We start from the raw sequence: 20763 nt of genomic DNA on the forward strand, positions 1-20763 counted from the left end.
TCGAATCCACGCGACGGAGTGAGCGCCCGTCGCTTGTCCCAGCTCCCGCCAACCTAGCGGTTCGAAAGCATGCAAATGCGAGTAGATAAATAGGTACCATCTCGGTGGGAAGGTAAACAGCGTTCCGTGTCTAAGTCGCACTGGCCATGTGACCACGGAAAGATTGTCTTCGGACAAAACGCTGACTCTATGGCTTGAAGAGCGGGATGAGCGCCGCCCCCTAGAGTCGGACACGACTGGACAAAAAATTGTCAAGGGGAACCTTTACCTTTACCATCTTTATGGTCATTAAATGGGCCATATTTTATGTGACAACGTAGGGATAATGGATCCACTTACACGGCTGGATTCACCTCCACCTTCCACAACAACGCCCAACACTTAAGAAGTGTGGAAGATGGAGGTGAGCCCAGCTAGGAACGAGAACAGCTCATCTGCTCATCTGCCTTGTTGGACAGCCCGGGCTTGTACCCGAGGGGGCAAACTCTACATTTTATGTTCCATTTCTCCATGGAGAGGTAAAGTGTAATAAAAGGCTTCGTGGGTGTTTATTGTAAGATAGCAAAACTCATAAAAGGAGAAGAAAGTGAAACAGCTCAATAGTTTTGACAGGGAGCTGAAGCAAGCACTAGCCTCGAGCTGGTTATGCTGATAATGGCAGTTTTGTCTGTGGCCGTGTTTTGTACTGTTAAGCCCTGGCAAATTTAGTGGAGCTGAGGGTGCAAATTTTGGCCTCAACCCGTCATAGGTTCTGAAGAAGGAGCCTGTGCCTGTAATGCATCAGCATCTTTTACCAGTTAAATATACCTTTCTTAGCATGGCATTGTTTCCTCCCTCCTCTTTTTTTTTCCTTTTTAGCGTTAGGAGCAAGAAGTAACAGTAAGACTGGAAATTCTTGTGAGTAATAGGTGCTGAAGCCAGCGCGACTGGTTTCTGAGTAAACATGAACAGGATCAGGTTGTAATACGTAGCCTTTCGGCACGTTCAGAGAGCTTCCTTGAAGAGTACGTGAAGTTGTTTCAGGCGTGTTTGCTCGCTGTAGGAACAATCTACAAATGTGGCCAAGGAGTGCTGCATTTTTAAAAGGAATGAAGAAAGAGTTCTGGGTTTAGATGCAACGCCCAAAATGTGGTTTGGTCTTCACACTTGCCTGATTCCTCACCTCACACACTCAGATTGGCTATTTCACCTTTTAGTTTGTCATGGAAGTTAATATGATTTTTTTTTTACCAGAACCTGGATTACCTTTTTTTAAAAAAAGAAAAGATTGCTCCCATTTGTCGTCCTAATACAGTGGTGCCTCGCTAGACGATGATAATCGATTCCACTGAAATCGCTGTTTAGCGAAATCATTGTCTAGCGAAAAGCATTTCCCCATTGGAATGCATTGAAACCTGTTTAATGTGTTCCAGTGGGGAAGAATCGTCGTTGTCTAGCGAAGATCGGCCATAGGAAAGCTGCTTTGCGAACTGCTGATCAGCTGTTTAAATCGCTGTCTTGCGAAGCTTAGGTCCTGAAAACACCTGTTTGCAAGCACGGAGGGAGCTGTCAAAATCATCGTCTAGCGAAAATCCCCCATAGAAATCACTGTTTTGAGAATTGCTATAGCGATCGCAAAAAGCCAATGTCTAGCGAAAAAACTGTCATGCGGGGCAACTGTCTAGCGAGGCACCACTGGTACTGAGAAAGCAACTCTTTCTTCATTCACTTTTTGGCAAAGTAGCTGGTTGCTTTTCTCAATATGCTTTCAATATTTTTTCATTACTTAAAAAAAAGCATTATGTGATAAGAAAATAATATAAGCCATGAGATGTTTTTCTCAAATTGTTGTGTGCTGTCAAGTTGCTTCCCACTTATGACGACCCCATGAATGACTGATCTCCAAAATCTCCTGTCCTCCACTGCCATGCTCAGCTCTTGTAGGTTCAAGCTTGTGGCTTCCTTTAGGGGGTCAGTCCATCTTTTATTCCTCTTTTCCTGCTGCCTCCCACTTTTCCCAGCATTATTGTCTTTTCCTGTTTTCTCATGATGTGTCCAAAAGTTGGACAGCCTCAGTTTCGATATTTCTGCCCCCAGAGATAGGTCAGGGTTCATGTGCTCTAGGATCCCCTTGTTTGTCTCTCTGGCAGTCCAGCCTATCCACAAAGCTCTCCTCCAGCACCAGATTTCAAACGAATCAATATTTTCATGTTCTCTGTCTTAACTGTTCGGTTTTCTCAACATACCACCAAAAATGCCCTTTAGATGTAAATCCTTACTGGGCCTTCTAAGACAGGACCCGCTGAGATCACCTGGAGGATATGTAGCAGTGATGGGGTTGCATGTCCTGCTACCTATGTTGCTTTGGAAGAGCTGCACATTGATACAGAGCATCAACAGAAGGAAGGGACTGTAAAGCCATTCCTGACCACTTTATACATAGAATGCTGGAGGAAGGTCACCATAACTCTGAATCATATTTGACAGCACAGCATGATCCATTTTCTTTGCATCGGGATAATCACACACAAATGAATACCAGCCTTCCCTGCCTTTACTCGTGTAAGTTCTTCTTTGTGCAGAGGAAAATTTGGTTGGTGGCATACCTAGAGAAGAGAGTTTGGAATGATCTCTGTGTCTGTGCTGGTTCACGGTATAGGCAGTTCTTCTAGGCTCTAGAGAGTTTTAAAGCCGAAAGCAACGTTGGGCGACTGGCAGGCTTAGGGGCCAGTTTTCTGCCCCCAGGGTCTTCCAGAGGCCACAGAATCCACCAAAAATATAAGTCAACCCCAACAGAAAAATGAACTGTCAGCAAGTGAATTTTCCAAACAGGCAATATTTGCTTCGCACAGTCAGCCCCAGCCTTTCAGTTGTTTTGGCCAGTGGACATTTTTACGCAGTCTCTTAAGCATAGCATTAGAGTAGTCTAATCTGAAAGTCACTATGACTTGAATGAGATTGTTTCTTCCTTTCCCGTAATTGTGAACCTTATAACTACTGTTACAAGGGAAATTATTTCTTTTTTTTTTTCAATATCCAGAATCCAGAAAATGAAATCGTATCAGAAGCTGACGACATACGTCCCCCAGATTACTGAAGCCGCGGAGGACGCCGCTGATGAGAAGCCGTTGTGCCATCAGAAACTGTCTGCCTGGTGGCTGGGTGGAGGTCTCCTGATGGTAGCTGGTCTCCTTAGCGGAGTGACTGTTTGGGTGCTCGGGCAAATTTGGTGGAGTCAGCACGAAACTCACCCCCTGACGAAGTGCATCTCTATTCCGGAAGACCTTCGCTTTGACTGTTACCCAGAAAGAAATGTCGTCGTGACGCGAGAACTGTGCGAAGGCCGGGGCTGCTGCTTTGTTGACAGCCAGCAGGGCTCTGGTGCCACCAGCGGCGTGCCTTGGTGCTTTTACCCACCTGACTTCCCCAGCTACACCTTGGGCAGCGTGAACGAGACGGAGCTGGGGATGGTGGGCTTTCTGACCAGGAAAACAAAGACGTATTACCCCAAAGACATTGAGAAGCTGCAGCTCAGCGTGGAGTTTGAGACGGATGCTCGGTTGCATGTCAAGGTGAGTCGCCGCCTGGGCTGGTGGGCCTCATGAGAACTAAACAAATGCACATGCTGGAAATCGTGGATATAGCGAACCCCCCCTCTCTCTAGAGAGAGAGAGAATGGGACGTGGTGGCACTGCGGGTTAAACTGCAGAAGCCTCTGTGCTGCAGGGTCAGAAGACCAGCAGTCGTAAGATCGAATCCACGTGACGGAGTGAGCTCCCATCGCTTGTCCCAGCTCCTGCCAACCTAGCAGTTCGAAAGCATGTAAAAATGTGAGTAGATAAATAGGTACCATCTTGGTGGGAAGGTCACGGCGTTCCGTGTCTAGTCGCACTGGCCACGTGGCCGCGGAAACTGTCTATGGACAAGCGCTGGCTCTATGGCTTGAAAACGGGGATGAGCACCACGCCCTAGAGTCGGACAATAACTTGACATTTGTCAAGGGGAACCTTTTCCTTTACCTATATAGATATACAGTATATATAGGCCGTGAATAAGTGAAAGTGCAGGTACTGATCCTGCAAATATGGCAATCCTACTGTATACATAGGATTGTAAGCGAGCGTTCAAGATCTTCGGGTTGATTCTTGAGGTAGAACATCACAGAAAACTAGAGAAAGAAAAAGTTAGAGATTGGGAAAGTGTTTGATAATTGTCACATCATCTGCCTAGCCAAAGTCTTAAGATGAATGGGAAGAAGAAGCATAGACCTAAATGGTTTGGGTTTCTATGTGGTGTCGCACAGGTTTCCAACAGCTAATTCCCCCATGTCTGAAAATATAAAATCTGCTAGTTAGATAGCCAATGAGTAATTCTGAGTTTGCTCGTCCCAACAGCTTGGCATGTAAGCTGAAGCCAGCAGAGTCTGCCTCTTCCACTTCACCAAGTTAGCCTGTTGGCTTTCTGCCACAACTTGTCTGGTGGAGTGGGCTGGAGATCTCAAAAGCTTGCTCACAATTTTGTGCCTATTTAGTTCATCCTCGTAAAGGGTTTGCCTGATGGTGTGTTTTGAAATCTCTTCTGATGCACCACAAACATGGTTTATTTGGTGGTATGCATAAAACCAAGGGTGTCTTAGTTTGCTGCCCTAGTTAAAAACTCTTTGCCCACAATCTCTGGCCTAAATTTTTTACCTGTGTGTGTTTGTTTGTGTTTATTATTATGTGCAAGGGTACGTAATAATGGGTTCAAGCTACAGGAAGCCAAATTTAGGCTGAATATCAGGAAAAATCCTCTTAACTTTTAGAGCAGGATGACAAGGGAACCCATGACCTCGGGAAGCGCTGGAGGCACTCAAGAGAAAATTGGACCCCCCCCCTCTTTCAGATCTGCTTGGATGTGGATTCCTGCTTTGAGCAGGGGGTTGGACTCGACGGCCTTAGGGGCCCCTTCTGACTCCATAATTCTGTGATTTCCCCCTGCTTTTTACAGATCACGGATGCGTCCAGTCCTCGGTACGAGGTGCCCCTGGATGTACCTACAGCGAAGAAGAAAGCAGAGAATCCTGTCTACGCGGTGGAGTTCTCCAAGGAGCCCTTTGGGTTGATAGTGACGCGGAAAGCTTCGGGGACCGTTCTGTAAGAACCAGCTTGGCCGATTTGGTCTCTCCCATGGGAAGAATCAGGCCTCTGTGGCAGGCCTGATGAGATGCCTCCAGGCTTTCCCTCAGAGGCTACCCTGGGCAGGAGGGCCTCTTGTGCCAGAAGCCTGTTTCAAACACTGCCACAGAGGCCTGGTGGGTGGGTAGCTTCTAAAGCAACATCATCCCAGCTGGAACTCCCAGAAACCCCAGCCAACACAGCTGGTGGTGAAGGCTTCTGGGAGTTGCAGTCCAAAAACACCTGAATAACCCAAGGTTAAGAACCACTGCTTTAGGCTACAACACCCATTGACCTTTTGTTCAGTTTTCAGGGAGGGCGGAGGTTGTCGTCCCCAAGACGATCCACGTGGGGATGGTTGTTCTGAATGAAGGAGTCCTTCCTTTGAAGGGAAGCAGCAACCCACGCAGCCCGTGGTCGGGGATGTAACATTTCCCGGAATGCCGAAGCTGCGAGGGGTGTGATCACCTCCTCTTTTTTTTCAGGCAAAAACTGACGTTGGGAGAAATCTGAAATCTATGTTGTCCTTATTTTCATATGGCGCCTTAACTTGTCAGGCTGCTCCAGCAACAAAACAAAACAAAAATGCTTTGTTTGAGATGTCGTTGGAATGTAGTTATGGAACATATTTGCTCAGTTCAAATAGATGCAAGTTTTGTGCAGGAAAAATTAGGAAGTTCCTGTCCAGAGGAGAGAGTTGCAGCCTTCTGCCCCCTTTGCCTGGCCAGCTACTGCTTCAGGGCAGCTCCTTTCCTGCCGTTCGCTCTGCTCATGAAGGTGGCATCCATTCAGTGCAGAAACAAGTCATGGGTTTGACTGTTGCCTATGCTGCCATTCTCGTCTTGGCTCTGTTGACCTCCATGTCTTTTTTTTTGGGGGGGGGAGGGGGTTCTCGAAGGGGAACCCCGGCTGCCTGTGCAGGACAGTCAGCCCATTTTGATCCCCTTTTCTCCTTCTCTAGGCTGAACACCACGGTGGCTCCTCTCTTCTATGCTGACCAGTTTCTCCAGATTTCCACCCTCCTTCCCTCTGCCTACCTTTATGGCCTGGGAGAACACCAGAGCAACTTTCTACACAGTCTGGAGTGGAACACCTTGACTTTCTGGGCTCGAGATGTCCCTCCCACGGTAACTTCTGTGCACAGTGTGCGAGTTCTCACACCTGGGGCGTGTCTGCTGTCCCTGCAGATCTGTTCTTCTTTCTTCTTCTTTAGACGGTTGAAGACCAAAGATACAATTGTGAACAGAACCTGCCATGGCTAAAGCCAGTCTTCCACAACCCGGGGGGGGGGGACTCGGGAAGGGGCTAGACTGGGGGAAGATTGGTTTAAAACACATTTAAGATCACCTGTGTGGGAGGAGGTCCTCCACCCACCAGAGGACCCCTTTGCTAAAGAGGGAGGGCTCATCCTTGTCATCTTGATCCCCTTGTCATCTTGTGGTTCTAGACTTGCAGCCACTGACTCACACGGGAACTATGGCTTCTGCATAAACATGGGACCTAGAGAAGGGAGGGGGGGAAGTACTTAGCCTCATAAAATGGCAGGAGTAAGAAGGGTCCCTGAAGGTCATCTCACCCAGCCTGCTATCTGCGTTGGACATCCACAGCCCAAGCGTCCACAAAGAGATGGGCACCTAACCTCTGGCCAAGCTTGGCTCCTCTTTCTTGCGCTTTAGCTCTTCCGGAGTCATGTCCAAGAACAAATGTAATACATGGCTCAGCGCCATGTAATTTGAACCCATAATCAGCTCATTGAACTTGGTCACCTGCATGAGAGGAGGCAACGGCCACTGGCTTCTGAGCCTGAAAACGGGCTTTGGACCCTTCCACCGAAGGCTGTCTAATGGCTATGAAGTGGGTTCCCTGGGTGGCCTCTGCAGCCGCTGGTCAACCTCTGCGGAGCAGCTGCTTCGTCGTGAGAGCAGTTTGTTCACATTCGTGGGGTTTGGAAGCCGTCACTGAAGGCAACGTTGCTTCTCCTGTCCCCTTCCCCCTTTCTTTCAGGAGTCCTGCAATCTCTACGGCGTTCACCCGTTTTATCTTGTCATGGAGAAAGGTGGAGCTGCGCACGGGGTTTTCCTCTTGAATAGCAACGCAATGGGTGTGTTTCTCCTTTGTATCTTTGGAGAAGGGGGTTGACTGTCAGGCGGAAGGCGCTCCTTCTCGGGGGGGGGTCGGCAGCGAATGTGGATTAGCCCTTTATATAATTGTTAAAAATTTTAAGTTTTAAATGTTTTAAGGATGTTGTTTCTGTTATGTTTTTATTATGTATGTAAGCTGCCCTGAGTAGACTTTGTCTAGGGGGGCGGGGTAAAAATCTAGTAAAAGTAAAGTTTCCGAACTCGGTGTCCTCCAGATGTCTTGTATCAAGGTGGGAAAAGATGCAACATCTAGAAATCTCACTCTATTTAGCCAGACCTTCTTCTAATGGGTCAGGTGCCACAGTCACAAGGATGCACGAAAATAAATGAAGGACCAAGTGCTTTGGCTGAGCCTTCTTCAGCAGCACAGTTTGGGCTCCGAGTAAACTCTCAGATTCTGAAAGGGAGGGGGGACTGGCCCAGGACCCCTTCGTGAGTTTCATCGCTCATTTGGGACTCCCAATGTGCAGTCTTAAACCCTAAACACTCTGCCATGCATTGGCTCGTATTGCAAGGTCACCCCACTCTGAGAGTTCTTAAAATTGTCACTTTGCCTCCCAGCCATTATTTGAAATCTTAAAGTTTGCTACCGAGGAAGAGCAATGCCAAAATGTTAAAACTTTCTGTCTGTCCGATGGCTTGCTCCTTTTCGTATCCTCTTGCTATAGATGTATTCCCTGCATCCTGAGCCGCAGAGAACTCTTAAAAACAACTTGAGAGGTTCTTTGTTAAATCATATAATATCTTGCCTGACAAAATGAAGGAAGCAGCATTGCCTCCATCTTGTCCCTCCTGCCCCCCCCAATGCCCCTGTTCTCCTCCTTTTCCGATCATTGTGTGGGTCTTGGAGCTGATCCAAGCCGGTACTTCAGGAACCTGGGGGTCAAGATGCATACGGGCAATGTGGGGAAGAATGTGGTTGTACAGCTTTTGGTGGAGCAAAGACATCTGTTTCCTGGCTAGCGGTGGGTTCTTTAGCAACCGGCAGGCAGTTTAACCGCATCTTACAGCTGTGGGCTTTTTTGTCTCTGGGACCAGCTGCCCCCACATCTCCCAGTCGGCCACCTTTTTCTGACCTTCTGTGGGAGGCCCTCTACCTATGGGTTACACGGAGAAAGTAGAACAGCTGATGGAGGAGAAGAGAGAGCAAAGAACGCGTGGCCAGCACCAGCTGGGACCACAGGCCTATAATGGTCACCGAGGTCACCAGCAGAGAGAGAAGCCGGGGTTTCCTTAGGCCTTCCAAGGACCCTTAAGAATCTGTGCTTCGAAGGAATGCAGGCCAGTGGGAGCTGACAGGAGGACAAGTCACCTGACCCACTTTGAGGTCTTGCTTTTTTTTCCTTTGGGGCACCAACTGTTATTATTGGCGCCCAAAGAAATGGGATTTCCTCTGGGTTACAGCTAGCCAGTGTGGCCCAAGCAGGAGCTGGGGATGGTTAAGCTGGAATACAACACCTCTAGAGAGGTTTAGGTATGGGAAAGTGGATTTGTAATATCCAGCCTTTCACCATGTATGTATACACTCCGCTGGAGGTCATGCAGGAAAAAAAAAGCCTGTTGAAAGGGACCCAGGTTTTGAAACATCCTCACGTTTTTGGAGTGCAACCATAGAGAGCTCTGTCTTTACAAGAAATTGCTCAAGGATGCTCTGAGAGCGATTGTGTTCGATGTCTTTTTCTCTGTCTTCCGTCCCTTGCCCAGAGGTGTCCCTTCAGCCTGCTCCCGCCCTCACCTGGAGGACCATCGGCGGAGTCCTGGATTTCTACATCTTTCTGGGACCTGACCCCAACCTGGTGGTCCAGCAGTACCAGCAGGTTGTTGGTGAGTGTCCGAAGGTTCCCTGCCCTGGCCGAAAAGAGTTCCCATCTCAAACCAGCCACATGCCAGAAAAACTGAGCACCCGCCACCGCATCAGCAGCCAGGGAGAGGAAAGCAAAAGCAGAGGAATGTAGTCACTGCCCAAGGAGGTCCCTCGGCCAAAATAGGAAGTGGGGGGGGGGGGTGGAGGAAAGCACCATGGGGGCTGTTCCTAACCCCTTCTTCGGTGCCAGGGGAGGTACTCCGTCCTTGAAGCCCTGGGAAGTCTCCACTGGGCACAGAGCTGGTGAGTTCCTGACACCGTCGCGCCGGAGCGGAGAAGCCTGTTTCCTCCGGCTGGCAAGACCATCCTCCCGCCCAGCCAGGAGTCCTTTCATGACCGTGGCCTTTTTTTCTGGGCCAAGTATGTATTTACTGAAATACCCATCACCCACCCTGTATCTGAAGATCTCACGGTAGGGCGCGATCCATGCTAGACTTGTAGAATCATCTAAGAAGCGTAAACGTTTTGAAACCATTCAACAAGCAAAATAAACTCTGTAATTTGAGAGAGCAGAAATCACTAGGCAATAGAGGTGAGGGCGAATGGCTCAGTTTTAACCTGATGCTGAAACAAAAATGACCATCTCTACAAGTCTGAGGGGAAGGCCTTCTAGAGTCAGGGGAAACTGCCCCTCTTAACATCTCCCCAGAATATCTCCCTGCCAGTCAAGGAGGAGATCCATGGGGGGGCCATATCTACTACAGCCTCTTCTTTTTTTTTTTAATTTTGTTTTAGCTGCCTTAAGTATTTCTTCTTTTCTGACACTACCAGTCCTGGAGAAATTGATCAGACCAAGCTGGCCTTTCATGTTGTCTTTATTTGTTTTTATTTTCTCCAAGGGAAGCATTTCTGTACAAGGGCTACAGGTGCCGAAGTGCAGGAGGAATGCGCGTGTGTGACAGTGGCGGGCGTGGGGTGGCCACTCTGAGTTGCGAGGACTATGCCTTTACGTGCCCTCTGCTTTGGTTTCAGGCTTCCCAGCCATGCCCCCTTATTGGGCTCTGGGCTTCCACCTCTGCCGCTGGGGTTATGGAACGAGCAACGAGACCTGGGAGACGGTGAAAGCCATGAGGAACTTTCAGATCCCCCAGGTAAAAAGAGGCGCGTGGACGCAAGCAGGTCTGTGATCAGACTGGCTTGGAGGCAAAAAATGTCGGAGCTGAGGCTGCCCTACTTTTTTGGCCGCACCGTGAGAAGGCAGGTTTCTCTGGAAAAGACAATCATGCTGGGAATGGTGGAAGGCAGCAGGAGAAGAGGAAGACCCAGTACAAGATGGACTCACTCCCTAAAGGAAGCCACAGGCTTAGTTTGCAAGAGCTGAGCAGGGCTGTTAAGGGCAGGACCTTTTGTTTCTTTTTCACTTCTGATGAGCTCGAGACGACCCAGTGGCTTTCAGGGCTAAGTCAGGTTTCACACTTGGGTCCGTCCCCCCCCCCCCCCAGATCTAGCCTGACGCTGGAACGACTCCATCCCCCTCCTTCAACATCCCCCCTTTTCCCGCGGCTCTTGCAGGATGCTCAGTGGAACGACATTGACTACATGGACAGCTATCGAGACTTCACCACAGACCCTCAGAAGTTCGGCGCACTCCCTCAACTGGTGGGAGACCTTCACAAACACGGGCAGTCCTACGTGATGATTGTGGTAAGCTGCCATTTGCCGGTTTCTTTGGTTGATCGGTTTTTAGGTGCCCACGTGATAGCTGCAGGTGGCAAACCATTACAGGCCAGCCAGCCGTGGCGTGACATACAGGGGAGCGAGCGAACCAAAGGAGCTGGAGCAGAGGGCTCCATTTCGCTGTTGTATTCAGTGTTGGATACACGGGGGCTTTCGGAGAAAGGAATTCCTCCTTTTCCGTACCCAACACTGAAATGCTGGGATGCTGTCCTCCCCTCCAGCTGCAAAACAGCAAAAAAGATATTGGCTGGGAACTGTAGCCGAACTGATTTACAAATTCCTTTCACCAGCTAGCTCAGAGGGTTGGTGGTCTCATGAGCCTGGTTTCTCCCAGCCTGGCCTGTGTCTCCAGAACAGCAGGTGACCTCCTCTGCTTTGTCCCCTGTCCCCCACCCTCCACAGGATCCTGGGATCAGCAGCGCTTCCTCTCCGGGCTCTTACTGGCCTTACGACGAAGGCTTAAAGCGTGGTGTCTTCATCAACAACACAGAAGGGAAGCCTTTGATAGGGAAGGTGAGAGCATCAGTAGGGACACGTTGCCTCTTTTTGATTGCTCCAGAGGGACACAAGGACCCAAATAAAGCCATCTCTTTGTCCCTCTAACCTCTCTGTGTCAAACACAATTCTGTATATTACAGCTTCTTCTTACTGCCTTTTGTCGGCTTTTCCCAACCCTCTTGCCCTCCAGATGCATTGAACTACAAAGTCCCATAGATTTTTATTGGTCAGATTTGCAACCTCTTCTGAATTTTATGCATTAGATGTCTGTGTTCTTGTCTCTCTCTTTTTTTTTTAAATTCTCCCCTACTAGGTTTGGCCTGGTCTCACCGCCTACCCTGATTTTTCTAACCCAGATACCCACCAGTGGTGGCTGGAAAACCTGAGTCGCTTCTACTCTCTCGTCCCCTTTGATGGTGTTTGGATCGTAAGTCTCTGCTTCGCTTTTCTTGGTGTTACAAAACATGGGCGTGCATGATCTAGATGCTTTAAAATAGGAAACAAGAAGCTTTAGCATGAACATAGAGTGACCTTACTCGACCCAGTACCTTCCAAATGGATCTAACTACAGCCCCATCGCTGGTTTAAGAGGACCGATTCCCATCCCTAGGAGCTTCACAGTGTAAAATTTGCCACAGCAGTGATTGAAAAAGGAAGGATGCTCTTTATACCTCCTCTTCAATATAGCACAGCGTGGAAATTAAGGGTTGTGCTAAAGGCACTTGACGGAATGTGGTTTTTGAGGAAGAACTCAGCATTTAGATTGTTGTTCCTTATAAATAAGAACAAATAAGGGATAGTGATGTTGCTGCAACAGTCCTGGGCACCTAAAACACGCCTAGAGCAATCCTGTTGGTTTTAGGCAGAACCTTGGATCTGATCAGTGCTGGAGGAAAACTTTGCTTTCCATTTCCGCTGTGTGAACTGGGCCTTCTTAAACCCACCCATTGATCTCGTTGCTTGTAGGACATGAACGAACCATCCAACTTTATGGACGGCTCATCAGAAGGCTGTTCTCAAGGAGAACTGGACAACCCACCCTACGTTCCTGGTAAGGAGGGAAGATGGTTTTGGATCCCGTTGGGTTTTGAACAAGTTCAACCGTGTTACTTTAAGGCTGCCACTGTTGGGAGGTGTCACATCACTCCTGGCTTGAGCCGGCAGTCCATCAAATCGGTACCATTGTCCCCGGCCGGCCTACACCTACCCAGCCGACAAGAAGGGTAGTTATTGTACTTCCTCGTAGTGTCGGGGCAGCCTAACAAACAGCGAAACCTGGAGGAGGTGGGCATCGGGGGTGGCTGGGCCAAGCAAGAAGTTCACTAGTGATGTCATCAGGAGAGGATTCTCCATGGCATTACGGGAGGGACAATCTGAAACCTTGAGGATCTTTTCCAAACTCTGGGGAGATGGAGTTTGAAACCATAAGCTTTAACCAAAAGCTTCAGGGTCCTGTCTTTCTTCTCAAGCTTTCCGGGGGGGAAATTCTCAGGGTACGGGTGTATATTCAACAGGGGAAAGGTTGATTTCTGCTTGAATGTCGTCCTGCGTTTCTGCCCCTACTTCCTTGAGATCCTTTAAGTGGAAATGTCAGGTAGACAGTCTTTAAGTGTTTGAATGGTTGTCACTCAGAAGACAAAGAAATCTTGTTTTCTGCTGCTGTGTTTGGAGTTGGGCCCGTTCATCCAAGGGATGAGGGAAGGCAGTTTGGGCTGAGCCTTAGGAAGACTCTCGTGGCAGTAAGGTCTGTTTGACAGAGGAATGGGCTGCCTCAGACGGCGGTGGACTCTCCTCCATTGGAGGTTTTTCAACAGAGGCTGGCGGGTCGTCCGTCGTGGGTCACTGAGCTGTGGATTCTTAGCGTTTCTGGAGAGCTGGATTAGGGGGGCCCTTGGGATCCCATCAAACCTCAAAACTGTGATTGATTTTGTGGGTGTGTGTGTATGGGTGCGTGTGTAGAAACATTTGCCCTTGTGCAGATGTTACAGACAAAAATTCCAACCACCGACGTCTCCTTTTCTGCTTCTGACCAACCTTCCTCTTGCCACAGCCATCCTGGGGGGCTCCCTTTCAGCCAAGACCATCTGTGCCTCCGCCAGACAAAACACGTCATCCCACTACAACCTCCACAACCTCTACGGGCTGATGGAAGCCGAAGCGACTGCAAGGTAACCCTCCTCTCCCTTCCCTCGTGCCTGTGGATAAAATTGCTTTTGTGGGACAGGGAGGGGAAGCTGACAGGCAGAAGCCGTTTCCAGGACCAGGTTGGGAAATGAGGTCCCTTTTCATGCCGTGTGATAAAAAGACACTGGTGTGGCAAGTAAATCCCTATAATTTTTATAGTGTCTACTCTAGGACCCTCGTATCTGCGGGATCAGTATCCACGGTCTCACTTATCTGTGTCCTGAAAATATTTAAAAAGATTAAAAGAAAAAAAAAACCCAGAAATATGTATTTCCATCATGTATTTACCAGAGCTGGCCACTAGAAGGGGCCAGAAGCCACGCTAGGCATCAGGTTTGCAATCCACGTTTTTTGTCATCTGCGAGAGGCTTGACACCGCACAGATAGGTAAAGGGTAAACGTTCCCCTTTACATTGAGTCCAGTCGTGTCCGACTCTAGGGTGCGGTGCTCATCACCATTTCCAAGCCGTAGAGCGAGCATTTTGTCCGTAGACAGTTTCCATGGTCACGTGGCCAGCACAACTAGACATGGGACGGCTTTCCCTTCCCACCAAGGTGGGATACGGGGGTCCTATTATAACTTTTTACTCCCTTTCAGCGCTCTGGTCCAAATCCAGGGGAAGCGGCCCTTCGTCATCTCTCGCTCCACTTTCCCAAGCCAGGGCAAGTATTCGGGACATTGGCTTGGGGACAACAGAAGCGAGTGGAAGGACATGTTCTGGTCTATCCCAGGTGGGTGCTGTGACGTGTTGGGGCGAATCCCACCTGGAAGCCCCCTGCACCTGAAGGTTCAGTGGGTGCCTGGCCCCCTCTCTCATCCTCTTTCCTGCCCTCTCCGAACATCCCCAGGCATCCTGAGCTTCAGCCTCTTTGGAATTCCCTTGGTGGGGGCAGACATCTGCGGCTTCTCCGGTTCCACCTCGGAAGAGCTGTGCCTTCGCTGGACGCAACTAGGAGCCTTCTATCCCTTTTCACGAAACCACAACACCCAGGGCGAGAAGGTAGAGCAGGGATCGGGGATGAAGGACACGCTCCCAGCCTCCGTTCGTAAAGTTTTCCAGGAAACCTCTTGAGAGCTTCTCTCTTACTATCTAAAATGAGAGGCAGTGCAACCCATCACTTTGGGGGGAGGGGAGACTGTTTTTCTCGATATGAATCTGCTAGCGTTAATGTTAAATCCAGAATTGGAGACGTGCTTCACTTTTACAGCCTACGTGCTCATTAAGAGTAATACCTGTTTTTTTGCCTTAAAAAAGAGTACCCCTTCTGTCTCTCTGTCTGAGTCTCTGATTTGGATATGCTTCCAAACTAGGGAGCAGTGACTCGAATAGAAATGTGGTGCATAACTTCCCATTGGAGTGAGTTCACTTGAACCATCAGATTTATCTGACTTCTCCTGCTCTCTCTCCAAAGAGGTTGCAACCGATGCAAAAGGCCACACCTGGGATGTCTTTCCTTCTTGGTTTCAATGGCTCCCTTCTCACAGAGAGAAGAGCAGATCCCGGCTCAGTTTCCTATGATGCGGGGTGCCATTGGAGGAGCCTCCGCACCTCCTTTGCTCAGGACTCCTTCTTTGGGTCCCGGGATGTTTGGCAGGCTGAACCGCCCAAGACCTCTAGGAACAATTGGAATCTCTAGGAATCCCCCAACAGCCCTCGAGGGATAACCGGAGCCCTCACCCAACCATGCCTGGGGGGGACAAGATTTTAGGAGAGGCGGGTCTAATTTGTTCTGTTTGCCTTCACTCAGGCTGCTTCTCTCCCCTCGCCAGGCTCAGGATCCCACCGCGTTCAGCCCGGTGGCACGGGCTGCCATGAAGGAGGCCCTGGAAGTCCGCTACGCCCTGCTGCCTTTCCTCTATTCCCTCTTCCATCGGGCCCACCTGCAAGGGGACACCGTCGTCCGGCCTCTGTTTTTTGAGTAAGCTGTTGTGGTTCTTTGTGTCTGTCGGGAGGGGAGGGAGCCGAAGAGCCTTCTGTAATCCCTTACTCCTTGTGCAGTTCTTCACCCACCCAGCCCCCCCCCCGGGGTCACTCTCTCTCCCTCCCTCCTGTGCAAGCTGTTCGCTGTCGCTGGAGTGGAGGTTCAGGTCGCCTCGGTTCAGGAAACTCTGGGTCCGCTTGCGCCAAAGCTACAGGCCATCCCTGTGGCTCCTTGCCCCTTGTAGGTTCCCAAAGGACGTGACCACCTATGCCATCGACAGACAGTTTCTCTGGGGACGAGGGCTGCTGGTGACGCCGGTGCTGGACCTTGGCATGGATTCGGTGATCGGCTACTTCCCCCGAGGCGTGTGGTACGACTACTATACGGTAAGATCTGTTGGCCATAATCTGATTTTTTTCCCCATCTGTCCTTCTTTTGCTCCCCTCCCGAATGGGCCCACAGAGAAGGAGGACCCCCCTGCCCTCCGTGGTCGCGGTCGCCTGCTGCTTTCCTTCTGTTACGATATGTGCCTGTAGCCCTTCGTCTTTCCTTACCATCTTTGCTCCCACCTGCCTGCCCTGCTTTGGACCCCCCATCCCCTGCAGGGCTCTTCGGTGAACAGCAGCGGGGAGAACCTGAAAATGGCGGCGCCTCTGGACCACATCAACCTGCACCTGCGGGAGGGGACCATCCTGCCCACCCAGGTGAGAGGCCGGAGAGCCTTTGTCCTCTTCTTGGCCCTTTGGCAGACGAGCTCTAGAGCGTCGTCACACACTCCCAGTGGCAGAGAAGCAGGGGAGACAGGAGGCCTGGTCTGTAGCCTTGTACGTCCCGAGGAGATCAGAGTGATGGAAACGCCCCGCTCAGCCAAAATTCCCGTATAAATTGTAGCTCTTGTCAAAAAGACACAGGCTTTGCGGGGCTATTGTTTCATTTTTTTAAAATTATACTTGTGGGCCTCTAGGCATTCTTAAACAGTGTCTCCCATCGTCCCTAACCGTTGCTCATCCTGTCTCATGCTGGTGGGTATCGAAGGCCAAAAAAAAAAAAAAAAAGGCTGGAGGGCCTCAGGTGGGCCCCGTGTGATGCTTCACAACTGAACCCAACAACTTCCTTACACGCTGTATGGGGAGCATTTTCAAAGAGAACAGAGCAGTGGAGGTGGCTGCCAATTTTTCTCGCCCTTACGGGTACTGCGTGGGTTCACAGTGGAATGACAATTCCACCCAAGTCTCTGTGGACAGAGTCTGTAAACACCGCCCAGTTTTATTCCACGAGGGGTCTTATTCAACTTTAGCGGTGTTCGTCCTTCTCTTCCTGCTCTTTCTGTTCCTTCGTGAGAGTGGGACTTCTCTGGCGGGACCAGATGCATGCACGCCCTTGTTGGTTTATCCCCCAGAAACCCGGATCCAGCACTTCGGAGAGCCGCAAGAACCCTTTGGGCCTGATCGCGGCCTTGTCGCAGAACTCCAACGCCTGGGGGGACCTTTACTGGGACGACGGGGATAGCTTGGACACCTTCGCCAAGGGCGACTATGCGTACTTAGTGTTCAACGTCACACAGGTAGGGAGAGGTGCCTTCCGGTGGAAAGGAAGATGGGCGGGCAGATGCTAGCTAACAGCTCGGTTGAAGCCTCTTTTGCTTTTCTTGTTCCGCGATGTCCGCGGGCGCCGTCTTGGGCAGGCGAAGAAGAGATGGTTGTTGATTATTTTGAGAACCACCCCTGTAAAGCATCTTCAAAAGGAAGGTCAAATAGAAACAGCCCTGCTGTGGGCAGAATAATCCAGGATGTCTGGACAGCTCAGGGGTCGAGGTCTCTGACTGCAGGTTGGGAGTTCGAATTCCCCCCCTGCATCTCCTCCTTGACGGGCTGGATTCAATGATCTAGGGCAGTGGTTCTTAACCTTTTTGAAAGAAACGCCCCCTTGAGCCATTGAGGAAGTTATCATCGCCCCCCTCCCCGCGGTGATATCTTTGTTTTTATTTATTTGTTTGTTTGTTTGTTTGTTTGTTTGTTTATTTATTTATTTATTTATTTAAGACACTTAAATCCAATGATCCCTGAAAACAAAATTAAATTCCAAGAAAATGAAATGCCCCCAAAAAAGTAACATTTAATGATTTAGTTGCAAGTGAATTTTAAGACGCAAAAAGAAATATGAAAAGGGCATAAAAACAAATGCAGGAGCTAAAAATTTCAAGACAAAAAGTCTGAAACTAAATTAAAATTGGAGGAAAATATATATTCATGCACACTGTAAAAAGGCTGCAGCCATCTTCACAGGTTTTGCTTGCTCTAGCGCCCCCCTACCGCCCCCCTCCTGCTCCAGCGCCCCCACACCGCCCCTTTTCGTTCTACCACCCCCCTGAAAAATGAAATCGCCCCCTGGGGGGCATTATCGCCCACGTTAAGAACCACTGATCTAGGGGGTCCCTTCCAGCTCTGCAGTTCTAAGATGATGATAATGGATTATTTGATTTGGCCCAGGGGGTCCAGTCAATGTGGAGGTCTTCTGGGAGCTTGGACGGCTGGAAAGCCTGGTGTAGGTCCTTCAGGAGGAGTGCCTGGCCGAGGAACCGAGGGGCTCAGAGTCCAATCCTGTCTGTGCCTCCTGGGAGCAGGGCAAGCCAGGATCACCTGTAGCATATATAGCTGATGGGGTTCCAGGCACTGCTGCCTGTACGGCTTTGGGCAAAGCTGCACGGACTCAGAGCACCACCCAAAAAGGGGGTGGGGGTGGGGACTGAGAAACCACTTCTGAATGCTTTAGACCTAGAAAACTGCATGAAGCTTGCTATAAAGTCAGAACTGGCTTGAGGGCACTTTATTGTTGCGGTTGTCGTTTCACCTGAGCAGGAATCATGGCTTCCCCTCCCCTTTGTTGTTTTCCTTCAGGGCACCTTTACCTCCACCGTCCTTCATTCCAACGTGGAAGCCACCTACATCACCGTGGATACTTTGACTGTCTACGGAGTCCGGGAGGAGCCCAAGACCGTCGTGGTCAACGGGAAGGAATGGCCTTTCACCTATTTGACCAACCAGGTAACCAGGTGGCAACGTGGAGCTTGCGTGGGACAGACACCGAAGGGCAGGCCTCGCTTCACACCTACCTGCCTTTGAGTCAAAAACAGGCTGGTTTTGCTGTGCTTTTTGCTGTTTGGAAACATGGGTTGTTTTTCTGCTGCTCTTAATTCTTAATTGATATGTTTTTAAAGAAAAACACAAACCAACTGTCACATACAGCACTGATGGTACCTGTCTGTCAGGGGTTTGGAGGGAAAGTTCCATCCTATGGGGAGTGGAAGGCGGGACATCAGGGGGGAGGAGCTGTACTGTATATATATTTGGGGGAAGTCCATCGTAGGAGAGCTGGTGTGGAGAAGTGGAGTTGGAGTCTGTGGGTCAGACTGTGGGGCAGACTGGGTACAACTGTTCATCAGATAGTACATACCTGATAGGTTCAGGTTTCTATCTAGGTAGCCAGAACTGATAGGTTCAGGGTCTGTGCGTTACCTTAAAGTGTTCCGTGGGAACCAATCTGTTGTATGTGTACGATTGGGACTATACCACGTTCCAGTATCCTATTTACCTGATCCTTTTATTTACCCTGTTGGTTGTTTCAATAAACCCTTGTTCGTTTGTTTATTAAAATCCATTCCTGGTCTGGGTGACTTGGTGGAGCGAATGGTTGGTGGCAGCATAACTACAGGGTGGGATACTCCAGTAGGTCTGGGGTTGCTACACCAACCTTGAATATATGGTTAGCATTGTAGGTTTCCATGTAACGTTGATTTTGATTCCTGTCGGAAGGAAAACAAGGGTGATCAGAGATTTTGAAACGGCCATTCCGGAATTGCTGAGGTTCTCTTTCCCATTCTTTCCGCCAGGTCCTCACCGTGGGTGATCTTCAGCTAAATCTCAGCCAGGGATTCTACGTACGGTGGCTGTGAGACGGCAGAGTCGCTTCCTTCCCCAGGTGGCTGTCTGCACGGGGACCTCCCAAGGGAGGCCGCCGTGCCCGGTGGGTCTTTCTGGCTCCACCTCGGCCTCGTCACCTCTTTCGGCGAGGGTGTGCGATTCTTGCTTCCGCCCCGCCGGCCTCTTTAACGCCTCGTCCTACCAAGAATCTTCCGCCTCGCCTTGCTCTAGCATCCCTTGCACGCCGCTAGGCATCTCATGCTCCTCCTTGTGTGTTGTGGCTTCATTCAGAAGGGAGAGCATCGGCCACGTTCCCTGGATCGGAGCTCCCGAACGTGTAAGGCTTGCATTTTTGGGGGCAGGCGTCCTGCATTGCTATGAGCTGCTCCTTCTTCTGGGGCTTCCCCTGCTGCTGCATGAGGAGGGGGTCCCATGCTTGCATGCAAAACCTCCCTTGTTCAGTTCCTGCCCTTTCCACCTTTCATGGAAGCTTAGTTTGCAAGGTTAGGGAGAGATTCCCGTCCTAAGATCCCGAAGAGCAGACTATTTGTCAAATAACAGTCCCGGTTAGTTAAAGGAACCGTCGCTGAAGGATGGATCCGTCTTGCTGGACCGTCACTTCCACCTACAACTGAACCACCCAGCTTGGCTTCACAGGGACTGATGACCCACCTCCTCGAGTCATCAGCCAAGAGGCTTTACTGCTCCACAACTTTTGATGCGCAAACTCCCCCAGGGGCGGAAATCCCTGGCCTTTGGCCGTCCCAAGGAAGTACCTCAAGAATTTGACTCAGGATCCCGTCCGATTCATAGATGGGGGTAAGGTGGGCGTTGCGGCTGCTTGTGCCAGTGAGAGATCTTGGAAGGAAACCCTCAGCTGGTAACTCCACCTCCCCTTGGGTCGCACTTGATATGGCCCTCAACTCACCTTCAGTGTGAATGTCATTAGTGTACGGCAGTACATGGGAGCGGGGGACTAATTGCACTATATATTTTTGAAAATAGAGAGCTCCCCCCCTCCACCTTCCCCGTCTCTATAGCTTTCCCATCATACGTCTTAGACCCCTTGCAAAAATTGATCTGAATGGGTAGCATTTCACGGGTTTAAAATGGATCTTTGAACTTGTAGGTATTTACTTTTGAGCTCACGTGTGTAAGATTGTGCTCTTATCTGCTGCTTCTCTATGACTGCGCCTCGAATCCGCCCACACGTGGCTGTGAGTAGCCAATGGCTGTCAGAACAGAACTTTGCATAGGAAAACCACCTGCTGGTTAGCTCCGTGGTTTAGGGATCTGGCTGCAGCGCCAGATGTTGGGAATTCAATCCCTCGCTGTGCCTCCTTAGCATGGGCTGGATTCAATGAGCCGTAGGGTCCCTTTGTGGCTCTGCAGTTGTGGGATTATTATTATCATTTGAATCA

The 20763-nt window shown here is 49.9% G+C and overlaps 1 protein-coding gene and 1 long non-coding RNA gene across 3 annotated transcripts in view; one reads left to right on the forward strand and one right to left on the reverse strand.

The window, feature by feature from the left end:
- Positions 1–19747, forward strand: part of LOC110084704 (lysosomal alpha-glucosidase) — a 25335-nt gene extending 5588 nt beyond the window's left edge. For both annotated transcript variants that reach the window (XM_020804297.3, XM_072982718.2), the window contains exons 2-20: positions 3020–3551; positions 4969–5114; positions 6097–6262; positions 7140–7236; positions 8981–9100; positions 10113–10231; positions 10653–10784; positions 11220–11330; positions 11629–11742; positions 12282–12366; positions 13366–13483; positions 14098–14231; positions 14349–14500; positions 15271–15419; positions 15667–15808; positions 16028–16126; positions 16822–16986; positions 18320–18466; positions 19312–19747. In XM_020804297.3, the coding sequence (XP_020659956.3) occupies positions 3030–3551; positions 4969–5114; positions 6097–6262; positions 7140–7236; positions 8981–9100; positions 10113–10231; positions 10653–10784; positions 11220–11330; positions 11629–11742; positions 12282–12366; positions 13366–13483; positions 14098–14231; positions 14349–14500; positions 15271–15419; positions 15667–15808; positions 16028–16126; positions 16822–16986; positions 18320–18466; positions 19312–19374 (2781 nt within the window). In that variant the 5' untranslated portion in view covers positions 3020–3029 and the 3' untranslated portion in view covers positions 19375–19747. The remainder of the gene's footprint in view (positions 1–3019; positions 3552–4968; positions 5115–6096; positions 6263–7139; positions 7237–8980; positions 9101–10112; positions 10232–10652; positions 10785–11219; positions 11331–11628; positions 11743–12281; positions 12367–13365; positions 13484–14097; positions 14232–14348; positions 14501–15270; positions 15420–15666; positions 15809–16027; positions 16127–16821; positions 16987–18319; positions 18467–19311) is intronic.
- The window catches only part of LOC144584679 (uncharacterized), a 191164-nt gene that overhangs the window by 39672 nt on the left and 130729 nt on the right, over positions 1–20763 (reverse strand). The gene's annotated exons all lie outside the window — the stretch shown is intronic.

The sequence above is a fragment of the Pogona vitticeps genome, chromosome 13, assembly GCF_051106095.1.
Source record: "Pogona vitticeps strain Pit_001003342236 chromosome 13, PviZW2.1, whole genome shotgun sequence".
In the NCBI taxonomy this organism is placed as follows: Eukaryota; Metazoa; Chordata; class Lepidosauria; order Squamata; family Agamidae; genus Pogona; species Pogona vitticeps.